The sequence below is a fragment of the Colius striatus genome, chromosome Z, assembly GCF_028858725.1.
Source record: "Colius striatus isolate bColStr4 chromosome Z, bColStr4.1.hap1, whole genome shotgun sequence".
In the NCBI taxonomy this organism is placed as follows: domain Eukaryota; kingdom Metazoa; phylum Chordata; class Aves; order Coliiformes; family Coliidae; genus Colius; species Colius striatus.
Window position 1 is genome coordinate 44,339,555 of NC_084790.1, and position 22,606 is coordinate 44,362,160.

General features: G+C 38.0%; 1 protein-coding gene across 10 annotated transcripts in view; it reads right to left on the reverse strand.

Annotated features, from left to right (window-relative positions):
• The window catches only part of PDE4D (phosphodiesterase 4D), a 600,878-nt gene that overhangs the window by 43,214 nt on the left and 535,058 nt on the right, over positions 1-22,606 (reverse strand). For 9 of the 10 annotated variants that reach the window (XM_062017696.1, XM_062017695.1, XM_062017697.1 and 6 more), the window contains one exon: positions 1,682-1,794. In XM_062017696.1, the coding sequence (XP_061873680.1) occupies positions 1,682-1,794 (113 nt within the window). Of the gene's footprint in view, positions 1-1,681; positions 1,795-18,403; positions 18,477-22,606 lie in introns of those variants that run through there. The other variant, XM_062017706.1, reaches the window with a different exon arrangement.

Consider the following 22,606-nt stretch of genomic DNA (forward strand, 5'->3'; position numbering starts at 1 on the left):
TTCTCCTTGTAATTTGAATAACATGGATGAAGAATGTTTACCCTGCAATCCATGAGAAGCAATTCTTTAACTAGTTCAAACAAACACAAATAAAACATAGCATCAGGTGTAGCACCTTTATGTTTACTTAAAGATGCAAAGCACTTGTCATATTTTCTTTTAAAACCAGATCCTCTTTAGACAGCAATCTAAATATATTCCGCCAAACCTAAGACACTCTGACCTGCAATTAATTATACCTTACTTTAAAAATACCTTCACCTCACTGTTGGTAAAAGACATTGCATATTCTATCTTATTTAGGGAGGTGATAAATAAATACTTGAAGAAAGCCCAGGACTTTGTGGAAGCAGCTACAAAGACATCACAAGTCAGGGAAATGACAGGTGTTCAAACTTGTTAGCAAGGGAAGATCAGCACCTATGTGTTGGTCTGATCTTATTTTGAAAGCAATATCACTAGATTCAAATAGTATTAAAACAGACTCTGAAACTCTTGGCTTTGTAACTTGTTGGCACATATGCAATATATCCCAAGTAATGAAAACACAGTGCTGACAATAGCCAAACAACTCTTAAAACAGATATTTAATTGCTCTTAAAAGTCTCTAAAGAGGAGAAAAGCACAAGGGTATTGTATTACGGGACTAAACTGCATAAGAATCCAGAGCACCTCACATGTCACACACAAGCCAAGTTGAAGATGGACTTTAAAAGAGACAATATGAAACAGTAGCATAATTTTAGAAGGCATAAGCCATGATAAAAACTTTCCTTGCTGACTTTAAAAAAGCCCCAATTTCAACCAAAACTGTTAAAACACACTACAATAGAGATCAGTTGCTTTTACAGACACAAACGGTAGCAAAAGCAGCCTAACTAAAACTTCCTTCACTTTCATTGTACATGTAACTTCCCAACACTCTGTTGATGACAAATAGAAAAATAAATTCTGAAGAAAGACAGCAGGCTTACCAATTCAGCTTTAAAAGCTATCTCCAGAAATGTAGCTACATACTGTCTGAAAACCAAAATCATGAAAGCAAGCGTACTTATAAATGGAATATTTAGAATTCTATTTCAAACAGCAAAGCAAACAAACAAACAGACAAACAGATCTGATACCAGCACATCCCAGCACATCGTCCCCGACTAACACGCATCCTCAGCTCCCAGGAAAGACGGACAGGCGCTTTCTGTCTCACAAACACACCTCAGATATAGTCAGACGTGACTAGTGTGACGACACCTGGGTGTTCTGATCGCGTTCTTTCGCAACCAAATCGTGTTCAGAGAGGTGCCTGCATTATTCTTTACAAATAAAATTCAGCCTGCGGCTCCCCTGGGACCAAGAACCACCTTTATCACCTTTTCACTCTACTCTCTACACCATTTTCTAGGAAAGATCCCTAGTTTAGAATGGGATGCTGTGAAAAGAAAAGGCAAGTGAAGGGATTACCGCCCGCAGCCCAAAACAATCGGAACCAGTACAACGCCCCATCAACTGCATCACTTTCCCAACTTGTCCCGAAATGTAAGAGGACTCTGCGTAAGCCACAACAGGAGCCGTTCCCTCAGCCCAGCGCGCCCGAGGGGCCGGTCACTAACCGCGGCGCGCTTCCGAGCGCGGGGCTGCTTGAGCCGCGGACCGGCTGCAGCTGGAGCGCGCCGCGGGATCTTACCTTGTTCGAGGCCATTTCGCTGACGGAGTGTCTGGTCTGCAGGGTCTCCAGCTGGTCCAGGCACCAGTCTAGCTCCTCCAGGGTCTCGCTGGCCAGTTTCTGGTAGGCCTCCTCTGCGAAAAGACAGGGAAAGGCGTACTCAGTTTGCAAGCGTTTCAAAGGGCTAACGGCGAGCTCCAGCGGGCGCATCCTCCGCTGCTCGGTGCCCACACATGAGTGCTGCTCCCTCATATTGCCAGCCCGGGCAACGGGCGGTGCGGCTGTTCCCCACCGGGGGCCGCGCTCCTCTTCGGAGCCACCGAGCCGGCGAACGACGGCGCCGGCACAAACTTTCCGCCGGCCGGGCTCTCCTCCTGCCGCCCTCCCTCGCCTCGCCTCTCCCGCCCCAGTCCGCGGCCGCAGGCGGCCGCGGCGCCGCCCCCTCAGGGCAGCGCCGCGGGCGCGCAGCGGGCGCGCAGGCAGGGGCTGCCATCAGCGGGGAGACGCGGTGCGGCGCGGGCGGGGATGAATCAGCGCGGCCGCGGGTTGCGGCCACCGCGCTTCCTGTTTTCGCAGCTCCGCGGCCGCGGCCGGCCGCTGGCGGGGACCCGCAGTTGTTCCCTCAGCACTTTCACACACGCACCCCTTGCGCCGGGAGTTGCCGCGAGGGTGCCCCGCTAAGCCTGACGCGGAGATGGCCCCGGCCCCGGGCACCCGCGAGCCGTGCTCAGCTCTGCTGTCGTCTCCGCGCCTCACCTATACACAGGGATGCCATGAGAATTGGTTGGTTAATGTTTATGAAGTGCTCGGAAGATGTAAAACCACGTGTAAGTGCACGGGATAACGATGACCCGCCGAAGCACCAGCTGTTCAAGTGCTGTTCAAATAACTGCAGTAGTGTTTCCTCTAGCCCAAAATCGTGGATGGGGGGTGTATGTGTGTAAGTTTTGGAACTGGACCCAGCCACGGCACAGAAATTCGCAGTTTAACCAAAATTGATATATGTCACACTGAACCTAACTGTCTTAAACCTTGCAAAAGCTTCACTTACAGAGAGGAAGGCATTCCCTTCTTCAATAACTCTCCAACAGCAGGAGATCTGTTGGTATGCAAATAATTTTGGAAATACAATCCTACATCTAGGATGCCAGCTTCATGTAGAAAGCCTGGGTATTTCTTTTATGATGTAGTTCAGAAGGAGAGAATGCTTCATACTGAACTCTGAGCTGAGTGAGTTTTAGCCTGGCACACTGTCTTGCAGGCTGTGTATCCGAAATATTAAGTTTTGAAAATCCTGGCATGCATGCTTCTGGATCAGCTACTTGCAAATAAAACTCCCAAGAGAGAGAAATATTTGCTCAGCGGGCTTGTTAGTGCCATCTAAAACACCTCCCTTACCTTGTTTCACATAAAATTAACCATATTTTCAAAATGTCAGGCAAAAAAATCAGGCAAACAAATTAACCAAAACTTTTAAAATAAAATACCCCAGCATGAACTACTGCCAAGTAGCCCAGTGCATTGATGTCCAACATCTCAGATAGTAGATTTGTATCTTCATACATTTTATGCTCAAAAACTTTGTGTTTTTTCACAGCTGCTAAACATCACATACTTGTGGCTATTGCAAAAAACGATCTAAAACTTTGAATAATGTCTATTCACGTTTAGATAAGGGTAATTTGAGAAGATTAACTGGCAGAACCATTTAAAGAAAATTTTGTGGTGCCTACCTGTGTCATGATTAACTTGCCACTTCAGCAAACATGCCACTAAACCATACTCAACAAAAAACATCCTCGTTGAATTGTAAACACTATCTTTCGTACATGTCTTACTTCACCATACATACTGTCTGATCCAGAATTCCCTTGGCAAATAAAGTCAGGATTTTCCAGCCTGTTCATTCATCAAAAGAGAATCTGTGACGTTCTGCAACACAGCAGACATCACAGCTCACTATTTGGGTTGGGGATCACTTTTTTCTGTTGTATCTAGTGACAGGACAAGGGGTAGTGGAAAGAAGCTGGAATACAAAAACTTTCATTTAAACAAATGGAAAAACTACTTCACTGTGAGAGTGATGGAGCCCTGGCACAGGCTTCCCAGGGAGGCTGTGGAGGCTCCTTCCCTGGAGGTCTTCAAGACCTGCCTGGACTTGTTCCTGTGTGACCTGCTCTAGGTGGACCTGCTTTAGCAAGGGTTTGAACTATATGTCTAAAGATCCCTTCCAGCCCCTACCATTCTATGATTCCATGACTATTTCTTGAACAGGATTGGTTTACTGACCTTATAGAGTAGATTTTACCAGTACTGGAAATAGAAATAACTTGGTTTATATTTGGAAGAGTACGTTGTTAAATGCTTTTGAGGAAGTGGAGACGTGGTTAACATAGGCATAGTTATGACCTTATATGATTATTTCATTGACAATAAAATGCACAATGCAATGTGGTAAAATGAATCTATGTGATGTTATTTTGTTGCCAGCCTGCAGCCTGCCCTTCAGCATTTCTTTAAAATCAGATTTGGTAAACTTTTGGTTTTATTCACACGTAAACACCATTCCTAATACTTAAGAGAGTAAAAGGGTAAGGTTTTTCTGAGAAGTATGAAAACAAAGCAAACTTGAATGAGACCACATTTAGGTAATAGTAATAAAATGCTCAGTTTGTTATTTATTTTAAAATTTATTTTTCTTGTTATTCATGTAGCAATAATATGTATTATCAACAGCACCTAACATTTACAAGTAACATTTACCTACTATCCATCCTCGCAGTATGTCTCAAAGTACAGCAGAAACCAGAACCCATCACTCACAAGGCAGTCCCATCATCCTTAGGATGTTTCTCACAATCTGTTGTTTCTGACTCCTACACTTGAAGACTCCCTGGCTATGGTGAGAACCCACTGACCACTTGGAGTAAGTAAACTTCTGGTGACCAATGCTAGGTTAAAGGCTTCATAGAATAGAATCATTTTAGCTGGAAGAGACCTTTGAGATCATCAAGTCCAACCTTTGTCCTGGCCCTATGGACCACTAGATCATTAGACTTGCTGGACTCCTATTGGTACCTCCTGCCAATTCTCAGATTGGCACCTCCTGCCAATTCTCAGATTGCAGAGTAGTCAGGCCAGCCCTAACAGCTTAAATGGAAATAAAAGGCTTTCTAACCGGTGACAAAGTACCTGTCAAACAAGAACTGGTGGCAAAGTACCCATCAAACAAGCACTAGCTGCTTTGTTCCTGCAATTCTGAGGGCAGAACAACCATAGGAAAGCTTTTTTTCTAAACAGTACTGAAGGTCTAAATTTGGCCTACACTTTTGTTGTTATACAATCTGGTGGAAAATGCTGTAGAGGTTAACAGCTTTTAAAGTAGAACACCCTGTCACCACTAAGCTAAGAATAAAAAAACGATTATCAGCCACGCAGGTTTGGCAGTCTCACAATAAGGTTTCTGACCTTTGTGTTACCTCTAAGGTCACACCCTGTAATTATTCCAAGTCAGGAGTGATCTACTAATCAGATCTTTTGGTATAGGCATATGATCAAGCTTTCCCCCCACCTCAGATATTAAAATCCTAAACCAGATTAATTTCTTATCATAATAAGGTTTTGAAATTTTAAAGGGTTTATTTTAGACCTCATTAGGCTTTAATTGGAGGGAAATACAGTTTAACACCAGTTTCTTTAACAATTTTCATGTTATTTCATATATACTTTTAGAAAAAAGGAAGTGACCGTAAACATTCTCGTTACTGTTCACAAATTACTACAAGCAATTCCACCATGTGTAGCTTTCAGTATTGTACACAGAAAAAAAAACAAATGAAAGGGTAGCAGAAAAGAAAAGTTCAGCCATAATCATTTGGCACTGCACAGTTACGTTGTTAGAAAGGGTGTCCTACTGTCTGTTTTTATAAAAAACCCAGGTTATTTGCAGAGCTTCTAACACAACAGCTAAAGCTGTCCTTGTATCCACATTTCTGTATTTCTGTTCAAAATTTTCAAAAGGTAAAATTACTATATGGCAATATATATCCACTTTACTTAACAGTTCATCCTTATTTTCATACACAGTGTTCTATTATTCCTAGAGAACAAAAAGCAATACTAGGCTTCTCTACCAGCCCTCAAGTGTATTTGTGCTAAAGGAATTTCAGCACAGCAGAAGGAAAAGATAGGTATAGATTCTTCCCTGTTGTCCAGTCAGTTGAGATTGTGTGAGGCAAAGATGATGGAAAAGAGTCAACTTTGCAAGTAAAAGAGTCAACTTTGCAAGTGCACAGGCAAAGACTCTGACCACCGTTTTCCCTTAAAACAGGAATGTTTTGGAGGCCAGAGAAAGTCACCACTCAGCAGTAGCATGATCGAACCAGGCTTGCCATGTTTGTGGGTACAGGCAGCTGGGAGAAGCTCTGAATACCATTAGGCTACCCTGAAGATAAACTGAATATGTGCTGTGACGCTGAAACACTGGACTTGAATTTTGTGTCCATCTTTTTGCTCTACTACCTAATGTAAGCTTGAAGTTTAGAGCAATAGAATTGTTGGGCCAAGAGTTTCTGTTTCTCTTACTATTACAGCATTTAAAAAACCTCTGTGGTTCAAGGAGAGTTTTTATGTAAATGAGGATGTTCACAGCCTTAACTGATGGCCTATATATTGAAGTGACTGACTCAATGCTGGCACCTTATACTGAACGTAGCCATATGAATTCTGATTCAGTGCAGGAATAGCATCCCATTTTTTAGTCACCCATTTTACAACTGAGAACAAAGTTGGTTTTAGGCTTTACACAGAAAATCATAAATATTATGATTTAAAAGGCTATGCAGAGGTTTCATATTTCTTACTGTTGATTAAATGGGCTATTTTCGTTTAACATCTAGAAATTTGCAGAAATCCTTCCACAATAACAAATAAGACAAAATAGTCTTGATCAGGCTTTGGAATTAACATCTGGGAAGACAACTCAGCTGCAGCAGATTTCTCAAAAACTGTTTTGATGGTCCCATTCCAAACAGTCACTTTCTTCCATGACAGGAATCTCTCAAAGTTTCCACTCTAGTGAAGAAAAATCCTTTGTACTAGTTAGTAGTGTCATGCATAGACAGTGTCGAAATGACCAAGGCTAGTCTTCTTTCAAGATGTGATGATCTGCAGGACTGTCTCAATGTGTTGCTTTACACAATTCCTGTACCAACGGCCTTAGGCTACAGAAACTGGCTTATCTTCTTGAACAGAGTATGTATTAACCTCCAGGAAATAATAGGATCAAAATGATAAAGTCCAGTTATGCTCAAATTGTCAAAATATTTGAGTATATTTTAAAAAAAAGGACCGTATAAAGAAATATGCAGACAAAGCACACATTAAATGAGGATCTAGGGAAAAAGTTCGAGATTTTTGCATCATCATTTTGTATTTCTCTCATGATCTCAAGAGAAGTCCACATATACCATATAATAATAATCCCTCTATACCCTAAGACTGGATATTACGGGCAAAGCTATGAATAATGCATTTATATTCTTACAAAAACAGGTAATAGGAAGGCTGCAGACATCTGCAAAGAAGTTATTTGGCTCTTGGAACAAGCCTATTACAGTTATTTCAGAGTAAAAAAGGCACTTGACTCTTATAAATATAGAATAATTGCATCATTAGACTCTTACCATGTAGTTCAGTTTTACTGTGTGGGGTTGAGGATGTTACTTGTACTGGCTTTTCTGTTAAACATTTGGTCTGCTTCTCGGAAAAAGCTTTGGAACCAAGTTACTCATACTGATATAATTTGTTCTAAAGTCTAGAAGTATTTCTGTATTAAGTATTTGCAAATTCATCACAAGTCTTGTGATGACAGAGTAGTACATCAGAATAACAGGAAATTATTTTTCAGTGAAGCCAAGCAAGAAAACACAAACTCATTACATACAGCTTATGTAAATAATTTACTGCTTTAATGACAGAGCATATCAAAATGATTGCAGTGTGAATGTTTAAATCCATTCTTTGCTCTTACCAGAGATCCAACAAGGTCAAATGCATATTCTTCTGTTACCACACATCCTTAGCCAATGCGCTCTTACTCTCTGAGCACTTTGGCAAAGGACTAATGCATTACTTACTCCACTGCCTGTGAGAATCTGCCAGAAGGGCTACTGTCACTCACTCACTGGTGAAAAGTATCAAGCTTTTCCATCAAGAAATCAACCCTGCTCAAAATATAGAAAAAGAGAAAAGTACTTGATTTTCAAGTAGAAAAATGACCTTTGCATGCATTTTTATTGCTTTCTTTTCATCAACAAACTGCATTTTGATAAAAGGTCTGTTTCTTTTTAAAATCTTTTTACAGTTTTAACTGTGTTGATTCTGTATTGTGAGGCTTGCAGGCAGGGAGTTCAATAATGGATTCTTTACTCAAGCTGCTTTCTTATCCTATTACTTGTATCGTACCAAAAAATATTTCTTCTAGGTGAGAGGATGTATCCTTATGATCAGTTCCTCCTGTAGCTATGAAATAGTTTCTGAAGAGTATTCTGCTGTTGATTCATCATAATGAGAGAAGTGGGAGATTTTCAAAGCAAAGCAAAATTAGAGGCAATGGGTACAAACTGAAATACAGTAGGTTCTCTCTGAACATCAGGGAACACTTTTTCTGTGATAGTGAGCACTGGAGCAGGTTGTCCTGAAAGGTTGTCGAGACTCTGTGCTTCGAGGTCTTAAAAAATCTCTAGACAAGGTCCTGGGCAACTGGCTTAAGGTAGCCCTACTTTAAAAGAGGGATCAGACCAGACAACATGCAGAGGTCCTCAGCCATTCTGTGATTAAATTAGCAGTTGGGAAAAATAAAAGTTATTTTGGCAAAAAGTGAGTGGTTCAAATAGCCATGCTGTTATGTTTGCTGTTCCGTAATAGTCTCTGACTCCAGCAGAAAGAGGAAACAATATTACATTTTCCCCATGAGGATTTTTGCTAAAGGGTTCAACTCATATATTATTCTGGGCTTTATGATGAAAACAATAAAAATAAATCACTAAATTTATATGCATAAAACCTTGGTGTTAAAAAGACCTACTAAAAATTTCATTTTCCTACCTTCATAGAACATATGATCAGAAAACAAAGGTATAGCTTAAGTTTTTGTCAAAAAACAACAAAAGACCATTAGAAAATATCAGCTTCACTTTTAAGCAGATTTCTGATAGTTTTATCTCTCAATAGCTGCAAAACCCAGAAACTGTTCCATCACAAAATGTTTATTGAGACTTATTTAGATCAGGTTGAAATGTGAAAATTTGGAGTCCTAACTGCAGAAGAAGTTCAGGATTTCAGGGAAGAAATTCAGGATGTTTAGTTTTGAAAGTTCCTCAAGAACTTCACAAGTGCACATTCAGAAATCACTGCAGAATAAAATTAATAACATATCTCTAAGTACCAGCACTAATAAAATCTGTTTTGGTAAGTATACGTGTCTCCTGGTTGATTTGAATTCTGAACCTCACAACACCCAACAGTGAAGCCAAAGCTCATACTATATTAAAAAATCCTAAATAACTTTTTTTTTTTCCTCTCCTTAAAAGACAGTGCTAATAGGCTCTTCTATAAAGTTGCCCATTTTTACATAGTTTAATAAATTTCATACATCACTACCTCACTATCAGATTTTGCTAACGGTGGCCAATGATTTCGAAAGTTACTAGATGGCTGTTAGTAACACACACCTATTTCCTACGGAAAGTGCTCTAAAATTGTCCTGAGTGTTTCCAGTAGTAATTCTGATTGCAGGCATATTTTCATGATATTAGTAAGACAAGCTAAATGAACTGATGGCAAGAGGGAGCAGCTGGAGACAGGCCTTATTGTAGGGCCCTGGGGACCGTGTGACAAAGGAAACCTCTCAGCCTTGCCCCAATTGGGTAGCAAGAAGCCTGCTCTCTTTCCAACAGCACAAAAGGAGAAATGCAAGAACACGCAACTTCATTCATCTTCATTCCTAAAAGCAGCAGAAAGGCAGCAGCAGGAACAAATTTTGGTCCTTCATGTTTATGAAACTGTTCTTCCCTTTACACCCAATTAGCTGGAGTGTATTTACACAGCACAAATGGGCTACATCTTGTGTTCTTCCCTAAACTTAATAACTCAAGCAGTCCAATTTATTTAGTTTTTAACGCTTCCTTCTCAGGCCAAACGATGTCTGAATCAGACTTCGGGCTAGCTGCACACCTTGTATCACTGGACTCTTGCACTCTACCAAAGATAACAGAAGAATGTGAAGTTCCTGTCTGATAAATACTCTTCATGGATTATTCCCAGTGAGTCTGTGCTGAACTGAACCCTCACTCTCCAAAATCTACAGATCATCTACTGAATCTGCTGTAGAATTCCACACTTACCTCTAACACTGCTGAAGAAGTGAATAATCTTTTTGCCTACAAATTGTAAGACCAAGGATGTGGATAAACTTAGTTTGGTTTTAGTAAGATACGTCTAACAGAACCTTTACTGTTATCATAAATATTTTAATAATCCGTTTTGCTTTAGTGACATTGTTTATTTATATATTTAAAATATTATTATAGTAGCCTCCAAGAGCCCCATTCAGGGTAAGTTCTCATTCAAAACATAGTACAAATACATAAAAATTGTGGATCTTCTCCTCTAGTTTTTTAAGCACATCCTCACTTCTCATGTATGCTGGTTTTAAGATAATTGTTAGACAACTTAACTTACTGTTGAATGTTTGAAGAGAACTGTTTCCACTGGTTTGATTTTTGGCTGTTTGTGAAGGATGCAAACACTCCTTTCGAAGTCAGATATGCTTCACTGTTACTAGATTTATGTCATAGATAACAAACCTCCAGCTTAAACTGAATGAAATGTGTTAGCCAAGCAATTTCTTTGCAGTGGACAACGAGTCAATCATTATTTCTGCAACACTTCCATGTCATTTTGCCTCAGGGAGTTATCCTGGAGGCTACTAACCCTCCAGCTGACATTGTAAATATCAGTCACCGTTTCTGTGGCTGTGAAAAGGCCAGGCTGGGACATGGTTTGTTTTGGATGACAGGTAGGCAACAGACAAACGTCATCCAGCAAAACCACAAGGCAGCTCAACCTGCTTCTCCATGTGTCAGGTTGAAAACTCGATAAACACTGTGTCAGTCTTTCCCTTACAATAAAATTCATCTTTTTCACAATATTCATTAACAGTTCATTTTCATGAAACTCATAGAAGGAATTTTTTCCCCACTTATTTTCCTTTAGAAGCCTCATGCCAAATATTTGGCATTGATTAAAATGGTGCCATGCTCTTTCATGCTAACTGGATGACCTGCCCTTCATATTTAGGTACAAGAACTAAGAGATCAGAAGTATAGTAAGAACAAAAAGGTTCTGGGGAGATACATTACAGTAATGACTAATCCACCTCATTCTGGAGCTTTTTTTTTTTTTTTTTTTTTTTGAGAAGGTTTGCCCAACACGTTACTTTTCCTATCCTAGAAATTTTTTTATATTTAAAAAATACCCAAACATATGCATAGCTTACTCTGCAAAGAGTAACATTGAACTGGCTCAAAGGTTGGGAGTTTTGGTTTTCAGGTTTTTTTTGTTTGGTTTTGTTTTGTTGCTGGTTTTACTGTTGCGTTTTTTGTTTTGTTTTGTTTTTTTCCCCTGAAATGCAATAAAAGAAAAAAAATTTTGATTTTTACACAGCTGTCCTGGGACAGAGTGGGTTCAAAATTTTGTACTAGTTTCCCACATCCTGTGTGAGTGTCCTGAATGCAGAGTTGTTGACTATTTTTCAGGTGGATCTGTTTATTTTTTTCTGCTAAAGTTCTTCTGGTATGGAAAAATAATAAAAAGGAAGCTTCTCTCCTCCTAGCCCTGCAAATATACAGTATCTCTTTGATTCAGCTCTTTACGATTTTATACAAAGTGGAGCAGCTGCAAGAGAAGATGCTGAGATGTACATCACTATTTGACATCCCTCTCCTTCCTCATTATCAGAAGAATGGGGAGACACTTCAGCCTAGAATGCCTTTCTAATGCTATTCTCTTACACTCTCTAAAGCAGCTCAATTTTTTTTCCCATTTCAGGGATACTGCACATTGCCATCAAAATTTTAGGGGTTTGAAAATTATTATTTGCTAGTTAAAAATAAAACTAAGATTTCTGAACCTCTCAAGATAATCACCTACACTGGGCAGACAGCTGGGATCTGAGCAGAGGCAATTGCAATGTTTCATAGTGCTACCTGGAGATTTTGTGCAAATTTGCTCTGAGGATGAAGGAGCCTTAACAAGCTCACTAATGATTACTCCTCAGTGCTGCAAAAGCCAACTTCACACAATAAAGAATCATAAACTTGTTTCTCAAAATGTTTGATTTCTTAACAGCAAGAAAGAGAACTGTGGAATAAAGATCTGTACTTTGTGACTCAAGTAATCATTAAAAGCACATTGCCTTTAATCCTAAGACACTTATCTATACAGTGACCGGTCAACAGGTTCTTTTACTTTTTTTTTTTTTTCCTGAAATATGAGGCTTGTTAATCATCTTTTAATGTCACTTTACCAAGTGAGCTGTAATACTTTCTCATCTACATGGGTTTCAAAGGAAATATTGGAACACAAAGAAACACGAGTAATTGTATTTTTCACTCTGGATAACTTCTTGCCTTTTTGAGCACAAATCTGTAGCTGGAATCTATAACACTGTCTAAATATCCTATATAAGAACTGCCCTCTCTGTTCTATACTATAAAACCAAACAGAAATCCACAGAGCCAAGTACAAAACCATTAAAGTTCGAGGTATGAGTACGAAGGCAGCAGGAACACACAGACATTACAGTAAAAGAGTAATCAGTTTCCAGACCTGGGAAAGATGTTAAAAGTAATCTGTGTGTTTTCAAGCCAGCAGGGAGAGTTTAATCAAAGGAAGTCTCCTTTGTTAAATGTTGTCAGGAAAACATTCAGCTTTTTCCTAAATCAGTCTATATTTTTAAAAATTCTGTTCTACTTGCTACTAATGCCCTCTCTAAACAGGTAAGTATTTTGTTAAGTTACAAACATTTTTCCCATTAGCAACTTGGAGAACAATTTCTGATTCTGTACATTTACATAACAACATTTATCAGCATTTATTACTGCAAGCTTGACCTTCATAAAGACTATTTCTTGTGGAAAGTAAAAAAGAATGGTTTGAGACAGCTGCTTATTTCCTGGGCCATGGCAGTCTGAATAGTTGCAGTTGCCAGCAGGTCCTTGACAGCTGCTGTGCAGCAATTTCAGTTTTTAAAGTAACTTGAAAGGGGCCATTGTTACATTTTGAAAGACAAACAAATTACATTTCTTTTAAAATAAATATTAACAATATTGAATCCAATACCAACTTTAATGCAGTACCTTCTTTTAAGGGTGTAAGAGTGAATTAACAAACCGTATCTAAATTATATCCATTTGCATTACACTCATTTGCACTGCACAACTGATAACAAAAAGCTATATAGATTATAGACCTAGCTTAAACGACGAGAGTTTAGCCATGAATATTTTTTCCAGGCAAACCAGCCATGTCTACAAACACTAACTTTACATCTTGACAAATATGTCATGATTTAAGCTGCCTGCGGTGTGACTCTTTACTAACTACTGTAGCTTAGTCTTGAATTAGAGGAAAGGACCAACTGCTGATTTAGGAGAACCTTCTCCCACTGCGTGTTCCTGAATGCACTGTGTCGGTGTGACCCAACACGAATCTATATTTCCACTGAGATTTGACAAGTACAAAACTTCTGATAAAATGGTGTTATTTTGTTTGACAAAGGCTGCTTAGTCATCAGTTAGAACCAGTTTCAAAAGCACAGATTGTTTCTTCATAGTACTTTATATAACTTTAAATTAACTAGACTTACATGTGTAGTTGATAAAGCAAGTATCGTTGTGCCCATGTAAAATTAGCACTGGCTTCTTTGTTGGGTTATTTTTTCAGAATTTATTTAGCAACTTTCCATGTTATGGAAAGTTCACTATGATATGGTGCTCTAGTCACTGAAAATTTTATTGCATCTCTTGCTTAAGGACAAGAAAATTTTAGCAAGCAAAAGGAAAAAGCCTCAAAGAAGAGGCAGCACAGCAGATAGTTCTCAAGAGAAAACCATGTCAGTCATTGCTAAACATGTTATCACTAACCTACATTTATTATACCTTCATTATTATTTTTGTATTTTGTAAAATTTGCTCATTAGTTCTAATCCACTAGAATTTTTGTATTTTTTTATTTATGGATTCATACATATAATTAGGTTTTTTCCATGCTAGTCATACTTTCATAGACCTCTGTCATGGGTGATTAACATCTTTATGCACTTGAGCACATCTGTCCTTCCAAAACCTGAATCAAATTACCTTATGCTCAAACATGGACCATGCAGAAATGTCCTCTTCTGTCTCAGCTCAAATCTGCTCAGTAATAGCTCCTTACTACAAATTAATAATGTCATCACTTGGCTGGTAGAAAAGAAAGTTAATATGCTTGAAATGAGAAGAGCTAAGACAGCTCAAGCTGTTTAAATTGCTGATTGGAGCTAAATTAGCTAATGTTGTCTGGAGCATACTAGGAAGCACACAGAAATTACTTTGTTGTAAAACAAATTTGGACAGTAAGCTTTAGCAGCCTGCAGTAACCTCTATGACAAGAACCTGAATAAGGACATCTGCCTACAGCTTCAAATAGTGGTATTTCCCTAAAAGTTCAAAAAGCTAACCATGACCTGTGGTGCTCTTCAGTTCTCAAGTTCTTTAAACTTCAGCTTGAAAAGTACTATACTTGTGTTATTTATTCAAAAGAAGAATAGCTACTTCTCATAAGCTGACATATGAACATTGGTAGCTTTACTACAAAGTTGTTCCTGAGAGCCCATAAAATTTCTGATAGATATACTTTATTGTGCAGCTATTTATTCATGAACTACTGAAAACATTTCCTTTCTTGTGTAATTATCTATATCCATAGCATAACTCATGCTTACATCTGAGACTACGAGAAAAGAGTGAACACCTTTTATCTTTTCACTAGAATTACCTTTACAATTCAAAATATTTGCTTGTTTCACAAGACATTTCTACTATCCAGAAAAGAAAAAAAGTAAAAAAACCAGGAAATGAAACTTTCTGAGAATTCATCTATACACCAGATCTTTGGCTACATGGAAAGAAATTTACTGTGTTAGTATAAATGAGTGGATGCAGTTCACAAACTACTTTTGGTTTCGGACGACTGCCTATGTTAAAAACTTTTGCTTAACCTCAAACAAACCTAGCAGAGATGTAGGGATTTCAAACATAATGTATTCTGGTAAGTCTCTTGAAAATAAGTCAACAAATAAAGAGATATTCTTTATTAATTTCTCTACTGAGTGAAGAGTCATAGACTTGTGCTCACTGCAGCTGTAGTACATACAGAACTGCAAAAATTCCCTACCAAGATGTATTGGTAGTGAAAACTTCCACTGGAGACTCTATCTGTTAGAAACAAAGGAATCTAACAGTCAGAAATAACTTCAAAGGAAACCATGCGTTGCTAATCCTGCTGCACATAGAACTCTGTTTTATGGGGTTTTTTAAAAAAAATCAAAGATATTTTTTATTTAATCATTTCATATAGTCACTGGAGTTTTTTTAATGTCACCATAAAAATTCTGGATAGTTTTTATATTTTTGCCAAATAAAATCAGTTAGAGTCCTGAATAGCCTTACCCTTTCTTTCTTCACCTTATAAAATCCAGCTTCAGAACCCCTCCTGGATGTGCCTGCTTCGGTGATAATACTGACTGGTGGTGATGCACACATAGAAGGTGCCGAGCTTTACTCTCAGCTCTCACAGAGACTTCCCTCGCAGGAGAAGGAAGGCAGTTAGGAAGGAAAATAATCTTTCTGTTTACAAGCTGATAAAATAAGGTAAAGGCAAAAGTAAGAAAATCTGTGACACAGCAACAGCAATTTTATTTTCACAAGGAAAGTAATTCCTAAGCAAATAAGGTAATTTCCCTACGTACTAATGCATTTAGTGTCAGAGCTGTGCAGTTATGATACAAGACAATTCTTTCAAGTAACAGATATGAAAAAATGCAGGAACTGGCTGTGCTTTTTGTACAAAACTGACCAACTGAGCCATTTTTGTGGTGTTGGTACTGAGAAGCAGTAACCAGAAGTAAAGAACAGCTGGTATAGCCATTGTAGGAAACAGTCTTTTTTTTTTAAAAAAAAAAAATCTCCCAGTACCTAATTCAAATCTGGCTTTTGACATATGAATGAATGGAGTTTCCAAAAAAATCTAAAAAATCTAAAAAAAATCAGGAAAATGAAAAAATAGTACTTGTAATTTTTAAAAGAGTTGTGAAAGGGGAGTAGAATTGCCAGCCCCTCTGTGTCAGAGGCTGTTGGTGGGATGTCATTCTTGTCTTGGCAGTCATTGCTTCAGTCTCAAAAGTATTAAACAAAAGAATGCAAAATTTGTATAGATGATGTTTCTGAGATTGAATAAAAAATACTTTGCAGAGAAGAATATATAAGACAAAGAACCCCTAACACATAAAAATCAAAGTGGAAATGGAAAAAAAGCCAAACCAGTATGATGTAAAAAATAAACCCAAACTACAAAATTGAACCACGAAAATAATCCAAACTCTTTTTTTTAAAAAAAGAAAAAAAAATTAGCAACATTTTTAGCTGCAGTTACAAAATTCATGTGTGGACTTCAACATTTCTAGTGATTGCATTTTAAAATAAAAATAAAATAACGTGAGCTTTGGCAGTCAACACCATATTTCTCCTGCAACAATTAGCACATCAGAGGCTAAATGGAGCAGAGCTCCTCTACACAATGCGATTAAATTAGTCCACATGAGGGAAAAACATATCTTTCAAATTTTGTCAGGGAAGAAGATACATTTAAAAATATTTTCAGTTAAAATGCAAGTATTGAAAATTAAGTATATCAACAGTTTTTAAACTGCATTATGTGCCTTTTGCATTTTACCAACTTAGTTCTTGTTAAGCTTGGGCAAAGTGCACTATTGCCAATAGGTTTTGGATGAGAGGGAAATTGAACAATGTAGAAGAGGACAGTTTTTTGCATGAATTAATATATTTTTTAATAGGAGATATAAAGACAGTGAAATTAAGAGCTATAAAGGCAGTGAGATTAAGAAGCAGCACAACAGGACTGGTGAACAACATTCTTCCAGAAAAAAAAGAGAACACAAGTAACTTCCAGTTGAAAGCAACTCAAAATCATGATGCGCTTTCAATTGCAAAGGATATCACAGAATCACAGAATGGTGAAGTAGGAAGGGACCTCTAAAGATCTCTAGTCCAACTCCCCATCTCAAGCAGGTTCACTTAGATCAGGTCACACAGGAATGTGTGCAGGTGGGTTTGGAAATCTCCAGAGGAGACTCCACAACCTTCCTGGGCAGCCCATGCCAGAGTTCCATCACCCTCACAGTAAAGAATGTGCAGGAAAGAAAGACCAGTGGTCAGTGTATTTCGAGATAAAAGAGAAAGTGGAAGCTCCAAGTAAAAGATATTTTTCCCTTCCCTACCATCTTCTAAGTCTCTAGTGCGTACCTGTGCAATAAAGAATTCATGCTAAATATCCTTAAAATTAAGTATTTGTTGGTTCTGATGGCAGCATACACATAAAACTTCCTGAATATACTAGGGGAAAGCCTCCCAGGGGAGGGGTTAAAAAAAACATTAAATATAGTTTATGGTGAACATTTTGTTTGATTTTTTGAAGTTATTATTGTAGATAACGAAATTCAACAAAACATATATGAGTTGATTGAAAAATAATATTAGCTATAAAACAAGAAGAGATACACAACTTGATCAGACTCCAGAATAAGACAATGAATTTTCCAAAAGGGAAAAAGAAGAAAAAAGGGGAAAAGTTATAAGCTGAGAAATAGTTATTAGATCATAAAACTTTTCAACAGGAAAAGATCAGTTAAAAGTCCTAGCTCCAGTGAATTCTTGTGCACAAGTCCCATTGATGGCAACAGACTGGAACTTCACCCGAGAGCCACTCCATAGAGTTGTCAGAAGTGACAGCAGGAGTGACAAAAAGAGGTAACAAAATGACAGTGCTGCTTGTGTTTTAGTATTTGAAAAAAAAAGCTGCTACTATATGACAATTTGTTTACACCTCAAATGACCTTTTCTTAACTAAGATTTTCTGAAAACTACCACCTGACATGCAACTAATGTTAGCTCTAGTTGGATATAACTCTTTTTTTTTTTTTTTTTTGCTACAAGATTTTGTAAAATTGCTATTTTAAAGACTACTTTTGGAAAACTTCCCATGGAAAACAGAGTGTACAGTGCACACTGGTGTGCAGAGCTGCTGCCTGTACCATCTGGAAAATTGCACTTCATACCTTTGAGGGGAGTTTCAGACTTTTGACATTCAAAATTGATTATTTCAAAAGGAATGTTTACTTGGAGAAACAAACTTGTAGCAAGCTAGTACAAGTAAAGTAGTTGAACCTTGTGCCATAAGAAATAATAAATCAGGTTTTGACTATTAGGTAAACTCTCTTAACCTCTGTGACACAACTAATGACACAGCTCTAAATCACATCTTTATCTTGATGGGCTTTGTAACCTCTTTTAACCTTCAATCCTGAACAGTGCTCTGCTCACATTCCATGTGGACATTGTTTTTTCTGAGGCAAGACAAGTGTTTTATACTCACGGGTATAGTTGTAACACTGTACCCTCTGAAACACAGTAAGTCTCTGCAATGGAAAGTACAGAAAAATAAAGGGCTACTATCTTAGCCAATAGGTAGGTATCAGTGATTTTAACAGTGACACGGTGATTTACTGCAGCTGAAGATGTGAACCACAGCTTGCATTTGTTTACACAAATGTAGTAAAATGCACAAAGACAATTGAATTTAAACTCATGAGTAAGGTGCTAAATAAATACATAAAATTAGATAAGCAAACAGAACAAGCCATGTGTTCCTGTGAGATTAGACAAGTGGTCAAAGTAATGAAATGTTCAAGGAAAAAAAAAAATTAGTGTTTCACATAACGTGCAAAGTTATCTGAAAATAACACAAACCTTAAAATGTTTTATTGTCAACAGAGAATGGGTTTCGCAAAGAGAATTAACAGAATGCTTGTGTGTTTTATGAAATATCTGATTTTCTTTATTCAAAGAATATTATTATGATGTCCTTAAGACATAATTTACTTCATCTTTTTTTTTTTAAATATTCATTTTTTATATAAAATGAACCAAAAAAATTAGAACAAGGGAATCGGTTACCCAAAGATCACTCCATGTCTGAGTGCTGGCTGCAACAGCTTGTCCCAGCTTAAATGGGGCTGTGATTTTGAATTAAAATTTAAATCTTGTGCATATCAAGCCCTTACACATTAGGTAAAGATTTGACCTCCTTTCCTTGTGAAAAGCCATTCACTGCATCATGCAGTACTTTCCCCTCTCTGTGAGAAGCGTACACCTATCATGCAGGGGCACACAGAACGCACATCCCTGTACTTTGTTTTTGGCATGTCAGGATGTGTAACTGAAAGGATAGATGGGATTTCTGAGACCAGCTTGGCAGGTGGGCAATGAACGGCAGCTCAGGCTGCCCCAGTGAATATGGCATGCAGAGTCACAGCACGGGAGAGACAATAGTGGTGTGCTGCATGCTGGGGAACATGTGTAGGAAGGTGTGCATTGTGTATGAAACCAGACAAGCTGATTTCCTCCTCTGTTAGGCTCTGTGAAACCAGACCGTGTTCATCTTTCAGTCATCAGAGTTGTGCACAATTACAGTCCTGCCAGAGGTACTTCTCCTACAGAATTTCTGTCCTGTAAGAGTCTGTGCACAATTCTTAACTTCTTTTATGGTTGGCTGTTTAATGACAAGATAAAACTGTAAGTGTGAAGAATGCAGTGGAACCACCATCATTTGCCTTGTTCAGAGCTTGGTCTAATTCGTAACCCAGCAAAACAATAATTTTTAAAATCAATCTCTTTTTTTTGTTTTGTTTTGAATGGAAAAGCAAAGCATATCAAGTAACTTATGTTGGATCAACTTTGTTAGTATATCATCACCCATACACAAACTGACACTTGAACATCACATGGTTAAAGGAATAGTTCCACACTATTGGTTCCTGGTAGCAATGCTGGCAGAAGTTGTTCTCTCCTTGCTCTGCTGATGGCAGCCATTGTTAACCATTGCTATACTACTCTTCTTTTGGGGGCACATGGTGATGTAGACCAGAGGACAAGACTTGTTAAAAATAACTCTGCAAAACCCAGTTATTTTTAACCTGGCTAAGTTCTCAGCAGTTTATTCTGTGCCTTCATAAACAACAGTACTGGCACAAAGAGATGGCACCAGGATAGGAAAGAATGGCTTGGGATAGAGTACAGATCTCTTGAAACTGACACTGTGGCCAAGGAATGTGGAAATACAGTCTCTGTGGAATGACCATTCACCATCAAAACACAGTTTTACTGGAATTTAAGAATACATATTTTGATCGATAACACAGATATAACAATCAGGTTTTTTTCAGATTTGAAAAAAAATAGGCTAATATCTAAATGCAACTCCATACTTTCAGTGAAATATACAGCATTAAGAGAACTTTTAAATAACATCAGGTTCTTGGTTGCCATAGGAATAGTTTTCTAATAAATAGAAGCTGGTCAAAAGTTATCAATCTTTGTGTTACAAAATTAGCCATATTCAGACGGATTCTTCATATGCTGACTCTCTAATGCAGATGCCAATAAATACTGATATTGGTACTTTAAAGGTGATACAGCATAGGCAATTGTCAGTGTTGACTGTGGACAGGTAAAGACCTTGTACTTTAAAGTCTTTGAGCTGTTCCTCGAGGACTAGGAGAAATAAATTCTCTCTCTTCCATCCTCTCATGTTGAAAGAGAAAATATCACAAAATATTTATGGATGAAGAATGGGAGAAGCACATAAAAAGTGTTTGAAGACATGACAGATTCAACTGACCAAAGAACTCTAATGCCTTTACATGTTACAGATCACAAATCTGAACTGGCACTGCTTTTGAAGACATTGCTGAAGTTTAATAAACAGCACATGTATCAGGATCTAACAATTCTTTTAGCAATCCACACAGTGCACCACAACAACTCTTGCCATCAAACTCCATGTGCCAGCAAACAGGGTTTTAGATTTAACAGAAAGTAACAAGAATGACTGCCAGAATACGACAACCATTAGAAAACCAAATGGAAAAAAAAAATTACTCAGATGAACTCCCATCTATTCCAAAGGAATGCAAGACTATAGCTGGAAATGATGATCCCTTTCTCAAGTGCTGCAGGCAGCTTGTTTAATAAACATATGAGGAACCAGCCAACGGGAAGCTCAGCCAGCCACTGTAGAATAATGAAATGCTTTGAACTACAGGCAATATGCACGCCCAAATTACATACTGTGATACTCACAATATTTGAGCTGCTCCACAATGCAGAAGCCAATTATTCTTGGCAAGCATCCTCATCATGCCTTCCAGCTCCTCATCATTCACATGTGGAGTAGTGCCACATCAAAAGAACTCAGCCATAAATTCTATAAATCCTTACAGATGAAGATGAAGTGGAAAAAAATACTCAACCTTTTGGAGCGACTATGATTTTGAATAGAGTAGGATTCTTCTGCTCAGAATTGTTGTCAGTATAGCTCTTTGCCATAAAGAATAATAGCTAAAAAATACAGTTTAGATAAACAGTCTTATCAGTCTAGTACTGACCTTTTGTTACACTGTGGACCAATAAACTGAGGCAATGAAAAATATGAATTACAATAAATGAAAAAAAACCCCAACTATCTAACTTTTTACAGACTTTTCTCATATATTTCTATAGAAGCTTGGTCACTTGTTGGTGATAGATGGATTAATTACACATACTGTAAAAATTCACACAGGAAATTCACAACTGAACTTGAAGTCTCTAGTACTACCTACTGAGAAAAATCCATTAACAGACAGTCCATGACCTAAAATATCCATATTTCAAGAGATACAGAAGCACAGAGGGACAAGATGAGTTGCCCAGGTCTGTACTACATACCTTGTTCATTCCACAACTGTGACAAATGTTTCAGGTCTCTGAAACGTAGTCCAGGATTCCACTTAGGAATCCAGTTGCTGCAGAAGTGAATAAAAATGGTTTGCAGGTACACCACTACTTTCAAAATCTTCTGTCTTCTTTCACAAAACAAGAACCATTTGGAAGCACAATTTGATTTGCAGCTCCAGTCACATGAGAATCATTTGGGGGAAAAACTTCACTTGCAGCTCGAGTTAATATGGTAGTGACGACAAGCTCTCAGAGAAAATAAAAGACATATCTAACTCAAGTGTTCCATAACACTTCACCAACAAGGGCTGTGATACTTGAATGACAGTCTTCAGTGTACCCAAAAGAGCAAAATGTTATGCTTGGGAAGGGAGCAAATGTTCCATTTATATTTGCTGCAATAAATAAGAATACAAGAGCTTTCCAGCTGAGGCAGCTAAGGAGTCAAATCAGAGAATTAGGATCTGCTTGCTTATCATAAGAAAAACTTTATTGTAAGCAAAATGATTAAGTGGAAGAACGAATTCCTTAAGGAATAGAATGTGATAAGAAAAGCAATCTCAACAGCATTCAGAAGGAATATGATATACTTGTTGGGCTGTCTGTGTGCTAACAAAGGCCATAACTTGGTGACATAAATACAATTAGTGGATTACAACAGAGTTATCAGCCAGCAGCCCTGTGTCGGGCCAGAAAAAAAGCCAAGTTTAGGCAAAGAAAGGAAACATAGTGCCATATAAATAATTTTAAATGGGACTGTTCAATTATTTCT